At 42.5% G+C, this 12,022-nt stretch overlaps 1 protein-coding gene across 2 annotated transcripts in view; it reads right to left on the reverse strand.

The window, feature by feature from the left end:
- ATG5 (autophagy related 5) overlaps positions 1-12,022 on the reverse strand; it is a 247,334-nt gene that overhangs the window by 232,687 nt on the left and 2,625 nt on the right. For both annotated transcript variants that reach the window (XM_040350178.1, XM_040350179.1), the window contains exon 2: positions 4,003-4,172. In XM_040350178.1, the coding sequence (XP_040206112.1) occupies positions 4,003-4,122 (120 nt within the window). In that variant the 5' untranslated portion in view covers positions 4,123-4,172. The remainder of the gene's footprint in view (positions 1-4,002; positions 4,173-12,022) is intronic.

Here is a 12,022-nt window from a genome sequence, read left to right on the forward strand (position 1 = left end):
AGCAATTCTCTCTCTCATGAAATTGCTTTAAGATCCCTTTCACACTGTTCACACTGTTCACAAGTAGCAGAAGAGGTCGTCCCCACCTTCCTGCCACTCTACGGTGTTTCTTAAACTTACTGTTATTAAATTGGCGAGCTTGGGAAACAAGCCAACGGTTTGCACAGCTGGCCATAGAGGTGAACAGAGACCAGATCATCTCTGATCACCTCTATCATCTAGGAAGACCTGAGTCATGACATCACTTTCAGTCTAGGGCAGATGTAAACAATTTTTATAAAAAAAAAAAATTAAAGCAAAAGTAAAATGTTATATTTTTTTGATCTTTTACTTTCAAAAGGTAGAGGAGATCTTTCCATAAAGAGGACCTTTATTTCTTTTACAAGGAATGTTTACATTCCTTGTAATAGGAATAAAGGAAATTAAAAAAAATAATAATAATTAAAAGAGACAGTGTAAAAATAAAAATGTAAAGTGCCCCCATCACTCCGTTCTTGTATGCAAAAGCAAATGCAGTTCGCACCATACATGTAAGGAATCACCTCGAACGTTAGAGCGAGAGCAATAATTCTAGCGCTAGACCTCTGCTGCAACTCTAAACAGGTAACCAGTAAAATTTCTGAAAGTGATGTAGATTTTGAAGTCTCATAGTTTGTCATCATTCTACGAGCTTGCACAATTTTAAAGGGTAACATGTTAGTTATCCATTTACTTGGCGCAACATCATCTTTTATATTCTCCCCCCAAAAATGGGTTATATATTGTGTTTTTTTGCAATAAAATGTATTTCTTCCCAAAAAATGTTTTTGAAAAACCACTGCGCAAATACTGTGACATAAAAAAAATTGCAATGATCGCCATTTTATTCTCTAGGGTCTCCGCTAAAAAAATATATAAAGTTCATATTTTATACTATCCAAGTCACTCTTTTTGTACTTTCTTTTTTTAACCAGGCTGCAGATGGCAAAGTGAACCCAGTTAACACTGCTGACTCACTCCAATCTACGCAAACCTACCAGTCACACAGCCAGCCATGTTGAAAAAATGTTAAAGATACATCAAAGGCCTTTACAATACAACCTATTCTATTTATAATTTCATAAAATGATGCATTAAACATGCCCAATTATGACTTTCAAAGAAAAGGAGAATATAGGGCAGAGTAAACATGGAAGACTCCTGCTCTAAACCTGCTAAAGTGCAAATTACTAAATGCCGGAGAACTTTGATTTTGAGTTGACTGTCATGCTTACATTACACATGACAGAGAAATGTTAATTGAACCCAAGAAGGAAGCAAACAGCTATATGTCCATAGCGGATTACCGGAGATGAACAAATGCAATTTACTGACAACAGTGCTAGAAATTACTCACTGGTCAGCCCATCAATTGTTCTCAGAACTCGTTCTGCTTTCTTGTAAACCAAGAAAAAAAAAACTGAAGGGACACAACAATAAAGTTTCAAACAAGTCCACAGAAAGTTTTCTTTTATTACAGAGCCATATTACATCACACCATAGAAACGCAGTGTGGATGCGTTCCAGATGCTTTTCTGCCTGTGCGTATTCGATACATTCCAGATCGTTTTTGGTGCAGTCCAGTGAGTTTTTACCCATCATTTTACTTATGGCCAGTTCACACCATAGAAACGCAGTCCGGATGCATTGCAGATGCTTTTCTGCATTCGCAATTTTTATGTGTTTTACTGTATTTTTGATGCGTTGCATTGAGTTTTTCACCCTCTTTTTTTTCTTAATCTTAAATAAGGACATGTGTGTTCTGGTGCATATTTGATGCGTTTTACAGCGTTCCAGTACAGTCCAGTGCAGGCAAAATACAGCCTGTTCTACTTTTATTTTCTGGAACTGGAACTGCAAGCACTGGTGTGAACTATGCCATTGAAAACCAAATAACCTATTTTCCGTGCGTTTTTGATGCAGAAAAAAATCCGCACTGGACTGCATGTGGTGTGAACGGGCCCTCAAACTTGCATAAGGACATGTGTGTTCCAGTGAGTTTTTTGTGCATTTAGGTGTGTTCCGATGCATTCTTGATGCTTTTTACAGCGTTCCAGTACAGTCCAGAAAAAAAAAGCAGCATGTTCTACTGGAATGCACTGGAACTGCAAGCACTGGTGTGAACTACGCCATTGAAAACCATATAACCTACTTTCCATGCATTTTTGATGCAGAAAAAACGTACTGGACTTCATGTGGTGTGAACTGGCACACAATCGTCTTCCAGGTCCCATGCTGCCCAGTATTCACAGAATGCCCTTGCATTTTAAAAGAAAGAAGCCTGCCTGATGATGAAACAGGGGAGAGAGGAAAGCCCTTTTCTTAGTTGTCCTATCCTGCTTAACTGCATGCTTCAGCTATGGATTAGAAAGCGCTTCAGGGTACACAATTTTTTTCAGATTATTAATTTTACATTAGTAAATTTGGGGATCGAGACAGCACCAAATTAGCTTTTATTTAGTAATTCCTGTTATTGAGGCACAGTTCACACAACTGTGATGTGACTTTGATGCGATTTACAGTGTGATTGTGTGATGCAACTTTGCATATTCTTTAAGTACTAAGTAGCACTGTAAATTAGGGTTGTACCAATACCAATATCAGTGCCTATACTAAGCATTAGCACAAGCACTCGTACTAATGCTTTGATATCTGAAACGGATACCTTTGCGGTGCGATTTGACCCCATACAAAATGAATAGGCTCAAATCGCACTGCAAAAAAAAAAAAGAAAAATTGCATGTGATTTGAACAGGAATCACACACAGTTTCCTGCACCACTCCTGTGTGAACCCAGGCTTGTCTTAGTTACTTCAGTCTGGTTTCACACAGGAGCAGTGCAGGAAACTGCATGCAATTTGGACAGGAACTGCACCACATTCCTGTTCAAATTGCATGCAATTCTTTGCAGTGCAATTTGAGCTCATTCATTTTGTTTAGGCTCAAATTGCACAGGAAAAGGTGTTGGTAATCGGTATCGGCGATACAAATAAAAGGGTATTGGTGCAACCCTACTGTAAATCACACCAAAGTAGTGCAGAAACCTTTTCCAAAAACTTACCATTCTGAGTGACATTGATTAGAATAAGCATCAGTGAAAACAATGGAATTACCCATGTCAAGAGATTCTGCCTGAGTCAAGTTGCATCAGAAGACGCACTAGTGTAAAGCTGGCCCTAAACATCATTGACAAGCACTTAGTGTCAACATAGAAAGTGTCAGGAAAACGCTGTACTCTGGGCACTCTACCATGCAGATAAAAAGATTAGATACTTTTTCTGTAAGTATGCCATAGGAACAAAAAGGACTTTTGGAACCCTGGCAACCTTTATAATGATACCAGTCAATTCGTTTAAATACCACAGGTGGTACTGAAGGAAAAAAATTACATCAGATGCTGTAGTACTTTTTGACAAGCCTTGATAGTAAACAATAGTGAAATTCCACAAAAAAACAAAACAAACCTAGAACAACTATTTGTACACAGCTAACAATTAGTCTACATTTGCACAGGCCGCTGTGAATGACAGTGGCAGGAATCTCCTGATTTCTGCAGCCGTTTCAGCCACCTGTGAGCAGATAGCTGTGGCTGTCAAGCCCTTTCCACTTTAATGACAGGTCAGCGGCATCCACGGTTATCCATGGCTGTCTGCCCAGCCAGCGATTACCTGTGGTGATCACTGCTGGAAGCACACAAAATACATTCAGTAGCGATCACTGCAGGTAATCGCTGGCTTGGTAGACAGCCACGGATAGTTGTAGCCGCAACCGACAGGGCTTGGAATCCTGCAGCTAGCAGAGCACAGGTGGCTGTCATTCACTCAGGCACTAGTCGCCCAATGTCAATGGAGCCTTAGAACAAAATATATTCATTTAGGTTTATATTTGTAAAAGATTTCAAATAAGAACATCCAAAGTTACAAAAGACCATGGTCACAAAGCAATGGCAGCCATGCATATATACTGTATCCTGATAGCACTTACATAATATGGTTCAGCTTCTCTTTCTGTTAGCTCATCCTGATATAATGTGAAGCACGTTGGTATTCTCCCATACCAAACTTTTCGTAGGACATCATTGTCATCTGTCATTCTTCCCGCCATCTGTATCCCACATATAGACCAGGAGGTTTCATTCAACAGTCTGTGAAGAACTATGACAGAAAGAATATATGTGAACCATTACAGGAAAGACCATTACCACAGTATATCATAAGCAATCAATTGACAGTGTAATGCCAATGGACATGATGTGTGTAGTAAATTACTCAGACTTCTGTTTTCTGACTGTTTTTTAAGGAACGAACCTTGCGAAATTTATAAAACAAAAACAAATTGGGGGCAATTCAATAAAGCATTTGCAACACTCTGTGGTATGGCCCCTTTAACCCAGGGATCGACAAATCCCGGGCGCCAGGTCGTCATGGCGACTAGAAATAGTGTCCTGGCGACTTGGCTTGGAAGGTGGGCAAAAAAAAATAAAAACATATTTTTTTTTTTGTGAGCTGGTGCCATCTGGTGTTGAGCCGTTGGTATTACAAGTTAAGCATTACAAGTTAAACAGCAATTCTAATGTCATTTTTCACTATTTTCACTGCCATCTTCTTCCCTCTAATTAGAACCCCCAAACATTATATATATTTTTTATCCTAACACCCTAGAGAATAAAATGGCGATTGTTGCAATACTTTGTCACGCCGTATTTGCGCAGCGGTCTTACAAGTGCACTTTTTTGGGAAAAAAATACACTTTTTTTAATAAAAAAATAAGACAACAGTAAAGTTATCCCCATTTTTTTTAATATTATGAAAGATAATGTTACGCCGAGTAAATTCATACCCAACATGTCACGCTTCAAAATTGCGTTTGAACACCATTTACATATGCGGGCGCTGCTCACGTATGTGTTCGCTTCTGCGCGCAAGCTCGTCGGGACGGGGTGCGTTTTCTGGCTCCTAACTTTTTTAGCTGGCTCCTAGATTCCAAGCAAATTTGTCAACCCCTGCTTTAACCACTTGCCTACTAGGCACTTTCACCCCCTTCTTGCCCAGGTAAATTTTCAGCTTTCAGTGCTATTGCAGTTTGGATGAGAATTGTGCGGTCATGCAACACTGTACCCATATGACATTTTTTAAACAAATAGAGCTTTCTTTTGGTGGTATTTAATCACCACTGGGTTTTTATTTTTTGCTAAACAAACAAAAAAAGACCAACAAAAAAAACGTTTTTTCTTTGTTTCTGTTATAAAATTTTGCAAATAAAAAAGGGCTTCTTCTTCACTAGTGAGGCTGCACTTATGGACACTGATATGCTGCAGTGCCCTGATTATCAGTGAAAATGTGTGCTGTCACAGGATAGACGGTTATCGGCTTACCTTTTTTCACACAGTGACAGCGCTGAGGAAAGGAAATGCTGATAACCAACATTTGTTTACAAGGGATCAGCTGTTATTGGACACAGCTGATCCCATGGTAAAGGACCGCTGTGACTGGCCCTTACCTCAATCTGTAATCAGCTGTGACCGAAGGACACAGCGATCACAGAGTGTGCCCCCATGGCATGCAGGGGGGCAGGGTTTTGAGAAGATGTCAATAGACGCAGTACCAAAACGTGACGACCGCACTGTAGCAGTCTTTCAGCTATAGCGTGGTCTGCAAGTGGTTAACATGCCTTCATCCAATTTATGAAAGCCTTGGAACAGATTTGATAAGAGTAGCAACATGTGTGACAAATTCAGACATGGCGTAATTGCACCACTTTAAGAATCTGTCAACATGGCTACAACAAATTCAAAAATAATTTAAGACCAACACTGAGTCAGTGTTCAGAGTGGGATATGTGCTAGGAATAAACAGCTGTTTAGAGCTTGTGGGCTGACACTGGCGACATATCCTCAGCCCCATTCAGTGGCTGGTCAGGAGATTGAATTTAAACCACTAAGCCAGGGATACTGAAAGACCTCATTACCCAATGATGGCAAAGGCCATCTTTGGTCAGTGACGCGTACCTCCTAGCTGACGTCTGAATAAGGCCATAATGCATCATTGGTTGCTAAGACACTGTCTGCCACACAGCATCATTGCAACTAAGGACAGCCCAGGGCTGAACATGCACTACTGAGAATAGAGTGTCCACTATGGACTCTGGCCACAGTGCCACCCCTACCATGCCTTCATGCGATCAGGTACATGAATGAGTCTCCACACGAAAATGTACGCCGAGTTTAGCCGCACACAAAAAAAGTAGGTTTTACTCTAGTAGATCTGCAGATTTTTTTTCACATAAACGCGAGTACAAAAGGAGGTTAGTTTCACGTCGAAAATACACATCTAAACAGTGGGGTAGATTCAGATAGATCAGCGGATCTTTAGATCCGTGTAATCTATCTTATTTACGATCCGCCAGCGCAAGTTTTTGAGGCAAGTGCTGTATTCAGAAAGCACTTGCCTCTAAAGTTGCGCCGGCGGATCGTAAATCCCCCGGCGGAATTCAAATTCCGCAGCTAGGGGGAGTTTACTATTTAAATCAGGCGCATCCCCGCGCCGATCGTACTGTGCATGCGCCGCCGGCTAAATTTCCCAGCGTGCATTGCTCCAAATGACGTCATTGGTTTCGACGTGTACGTAAATTACGTCCATCCGTATTCGCGAACGACTTACGCAAACGACGTAAAAAATTCTAAACTTGGCGCGGGAACGACGGCCATACTTAACATAGGATACGCCGCATATAGCATGGGTAACTATCCGCCGGAAAAAGCCGAACGCAAACAACATAAAAAAAAAGCGACGGGCGTTCGTTTCTGAATCGGCAGATCTCCTTATTTGCATATTCGTCGCGTATACAAATGGAAGCGCCACCTAGCGGCCAGCGGGAGATTGCAGCCCAAGATCCGACGGTGTAAGTCACTTACACCTGTCGGATCTTAGGGAGATCTATGCGGAACCTGATTCTATGAATCAGCCACATAGATCCGACCGTCAGATCTCAGAGATACGACGGCGTATGAGGAGATACGCCGTCGTATCTCTATCTGAATCTGCCCCACCATCTTTAGCTGCCTGTGTGAATGAGATCTAGCCCTTCAGCAAGAACATTTCATGCGGAAAATACACATCTAAACGCAATGTTTTTTCTGTCCCTGTGAATGGGATGCCGCGTACACAAGATCGAATTTTCTGTCGGAAAAATGTTTTTTTCCGACTGAATTACACTCAAGCTTGGCTTGCATACGCACGGTCACACAAACGTTCTCGAAACTTTCATCCGTCAAGAATGCGGTGACGTACAACGAACCGAGAAAATTAAGTTCAATGCTTCCGAGCATGCGCCGAATTGTTTCCGAGCATGCGTCAGACGTTTGGATTTTCCAATATGAATTTTTTTCCGGCAGAAAATTTGAGAACCAGCTCTCAATCTTTTATTGGTGGAAATTCCGACAGCAAAAGTCCGATGGAGCACACACGGTCGGAATTTCTGTTCAAAAGCTCACATCAGACTTTTGCTGTCGGAATTTCTGATCGTGTGTATAGGGCATTGCAAGCTACCAATTTCTCCAAGCAGAGAGACCCAATAATTCATAGATCAAAGGATTCTTTGAGAAAGCCGATTTAAACAGGACACTGTAAGCACAGAATAGTGGGTGGCTCTTCTCCAATGATGGTAACATTTGTTTACAAGCCATAATACTCCCCTGTATATGGGAGTTATGGTGAACATCACAAGATACTGACATGAGGGCTCTGGAATGTAGGGTACAACCAAGTCTGCAATTCTACCCTCCCTTTCACATTGTTCACTTTGCTATACATCACTTATGCTTGTTGCAAATTAATTATTAGGTGAATTAAAGTTCTCCTAAAGGCAAAAGGTTGTTTACCTTAAAAGAGAAGTATGTTTTTCCCCCCTTTTATACTTACTTAGGTGGATGCAGCATGGGACCAATGCTGCATCTGTCCCCAGGCGTCTACACTGAGAACCAATCGAACATATTCGCCAGCACACCTCGGATCGTCCAAAAAAGTTTTATTGCAGAAAAATCACATCAAAAAAGTGCAACGTTTCGGGGTCAGGCAGGACCCCTTCGTCAGGCATGTGATGATCATCACATGCCTGACGAAGTGGTCCTGCATGACCCCGAAACATTGCACTTTTGTGATGTGATTTTTCTGCAATAAAACTTTTTTCGGACGTAATTGGACGATCCGAGGTGTGCTGGTGAATATGTTCAATTGTTTGATGTCTCCAGGACCCAACTGGTAATCGTTTCAGCACCCACCATCTTTATGAGCCACTATACCAGGAACGTGTGCGATTGGAATATTGATTAGTCTACACCACCGATAGCTCGGTTCTCACTGCTCCCCGAGTGGAGAGCTTCTGCTTGTCAATCAGCAGCTCTCTGCTTCTCCACACTCACTGTAGTGCTGAGCTGTGGAGGAGTGGAGATTGGCCATCTCAGTCTCTCAGTGGCTCTCTGAGAGGCTTAGGCCGCGTACACACGATTGGTCAAAACCGATGAAAACGGACTGAAGGACCATTTCATCGGTCCAAACCGATCGTGTGTAGGCCCCATCGGTCAGTTATCCTTCGGTCAAAAAAAAAGAGAACTTGCTTTAAAATTGAACCGATGGACGCCTAACCGATAGGTCAAAACCGATCGTTAGTATGCAAAAGCATCGGTTAAAAACCTGTGCATGCTCAGAATCAAGTCGACGCATGCTTGGAAGCATTGAACTTCGTTTTTTTCAGCACGTTGTCGTGTTTTATGTTACCGCGTTCTGACACGATCGGTTCATTAATGCCTCGTTTCCACTGAGCGGATCGGTTCGGTACGGTACGCTTTTTTGGGTGTTTCCATTATGAAAGTGTGCCATAAAAGCGAACCGTACCGGACCATTCTGGATCCTGCTTCAGATGTGGGGCCATAGAGAATGGAACGGTTCCATTAGGGCGGACCTACAAATACATCTCACTGATTGGTGGATGTGCTAGGCTTTTTTTCTAAACCTTGCATGGTCCCGGATGGTCCGATTTGCAGTGGAAATGCTCTGCAGAATAGACCGGACCATTCTAACCCGTTCCATTCTAAGCGACCCGAACCGATCCGCTCAGTGGAAACGAGGCATAACCGATGGTGTGTATGCACATCAGACCATCAGTCAGCTTCAGTCAGCTTCATCGGATGGACCGACCGTGTGTACGCGGCCTAAGACAGGCATCAGTCCAGGCACATGGCGAGACCAGACTTCATTGTCGTGATGATGCGATGCCTGGACTGATGGCAGTGACGTCAGAAGAGAGCGCATCTGAGACCGCTCTCTGCTGAAAACGAGTCACAGGAGTGCAAAACGAATTGCACTCCTGTGACCCATAAGAGAAGCCCAGCCAAACGAGTTCAGGCTGGACTTCTCCTTTAATGCATTCAAAGACTGACAGTCCAAGGGACTACCGGCCAGTCCTGTCCACCATTACCTCATACCTTGAATGACAGGCCAGGAAACTTCCCGGGAACTACAATTTACCTGCCCACAACAATGCCCATCGAGAAGAACAAATTCCACGACTTTGTCCGAAGGAAATCCGATCAATAGGCCTCGTACACACGATCTGATCGTTGGCCAACAGAGCGTCAGATTTTTGTCCTAAGGGCGTGTGCCTGGATCTTGTCTTGCATACTAACAGTACACAATGTCCGTGCAACAAACACGAACGTAGTGACGTACTACAAGGAATTTCACCTCTTGAACGCCACACTTTGGGCCCATTCTGCTAATTTGTGTTTGGTGAGCACTGATTCCGAGCATGCGTGTTTGTACTTCCAACTTTTGTTGTGACAGACTTGTGAACTGACCATCAACCAACTGTTGTCCGCCAAAAATTTACTAGCATGTCATGCAACATTTGTTGGCAGAAAGTTGGACAACAATTGTCAAAAGGAGTGACTAATGCCCCGTACACACGATCGGAGCTGTCTTGCATACACACTGTCAGACCAAATTCCGACCGTCCAAAACGCGGTGATGTAAAACGCTACGACGAGCCGAGAAAAATGAAGTTCAATGCTTCAGAGCATGCGTCGACTTGATTCTGAGCACTCGTGTTTTTTTCTCCGTCGGAGTTCCACACAGACGAAAATTTCATCGGAAAAAAATAAAACGTGCTCTATTTTTAAACTCCGACGGAAAAAAGTTCGATGGGACCCACACACGGTCGGAATATCCGATGAAAAAAATTCCGTAAGACTTTTTTCATCGGAAATTCCAATCGTGTGTACACGGCATAACGGTCAGGTTTTAGGACAACAGTCTGTCAACAGACAATCCCCTGCCAACAATTGGATTGTGTGTACGAGGCTTTAGATGAGATGATAGTGGTGTCTGAGGACAGTTGGATTGTGCATGCATACCCAATACTCAGATGTTTATAGACAATCTCAGATGAGACAATGCAGGTTCTCTACAAACAGCTAAATTATGTATGCACACCCAATAGCCAACAAACAAATGTCTATGCATAATCTTGTTGAATGATGATGATGTTGGTGTATGATGTATCATGAATGCATGCTCAACAAGCAAAACTTCCCAATGGAGAACCAACCAGACCCAATGTGAGTAAGTCACCATAAAAACAGAATGGTAGTCAAAGCACATATATTCCAACGAGGGGGCTCTTAATAAGTATCTTAGAAGCAAACTTAGTAAACATGAATCCAGCCAGGCTGGATGGATGGTTCCCCATTGGGAAAATGGATGGTTCCCCATTGGGAAGTTAGTCCTTTTATTTTAAGATTATGTGCACAAGACTATTGGCTGTTTACTGAATGTGCCCTCATTTTCATTCCAAGAGGCAGTGGCTTAACCTTGGCTTACTCATTTGCACCTCTACTGGCAACATACACATGCTATGAATTCCAGTCTACCCTACTGGCTAATATTATTACTGTATATATACCACTTTAACACTGCCCTATAGCAGTTCTAGTTCTACTGCTACAGCATGTCTCTCCTGTGCAGAATTACATACATATGTATGTGATTCTGCACCTTCGCCTGCAGGGGACGCACACGCGCTGCTGATGGACTGCTTCTGCTGCGATCTTTCATTAGATGATTGCAGCAATTTCAGAAGAGAGACAGATCATACATGCATATTCAATAGAAGATTTGCCCTCTATACCTGTTCTGGTCACAACCTGAAATTCATTTTTTTTTTACTCCCTGTGATAAAGGTAAACAGGATAAATATAGAAAGTCAGTATTCCTAATGGAACACATGCAATAAAAACCTGACTGGTGCGCTAATCCTACTCTACTCTATCCAAAAAAAAGGGTTTTTGCCTTTAGTATAAGGATACATTCAGACTGGAAATCTGAACCAGTCCCAGACATAGTTCAGCCCTATAGGCCAGTTTTTTTGTGTAGTGTGGGTGCTCTGAACTGCACCCCAGACTGGATAAGCGCACTGCGCCTAGAATCACTTGGAACAGACGGCCCTGGACGTCATTCACTTGTGATTCAAAATGGTTTGTTGCAGTGTGAGTGCAAACCATGCCAGAGAATAGTTCTCTTCATAGAGCTTGTAATATTTCCTCCTCTCTGATCCCCTCCCTATGGCTTTACTATTGAGAACAAAGGCACAGCCATTGTGCTGGGTGGAATCCTAGACTCTGACCTCTCCTACAGCCCCCACACCCATTCACTGGCTAAATATTGCCACCTTAACCTCAGCAACATTTCCAGGATTTGCCCCTTCCTAATGACACCACAAAACAATTTATTCACTCCTTGGTTATATCCTGCCTTAAAGTGGGTGTAAAACTCTGTTACACCACTTGTACTTACAGATAAGTCTATAACAAGACTCAACCGTAGGTACTGGAAACATCTTCTAAACTTGCACAGTTTAGGAGATATTCACTATATGCACTGCTGCCGATGTCATTGGCGCATTTGCACTGAAGAAACAGTCCGCTGGTGCCGTTTCTACAATGGCCGTGCCG

Source organism: Rana temporaria, chromosome 4 (genome assembly GCF_905171775.1).
Source record: "Rana temporaria chromosome 4, aRanTem1.1, whole genome shotgun sequence".
Classification (NCBI taxonomy): domain Eukaryota; kingdom Metazoa; phylum Chordata; class Amphibia; order Anura; family Ranidae; genus Rana; species Rana temporaria.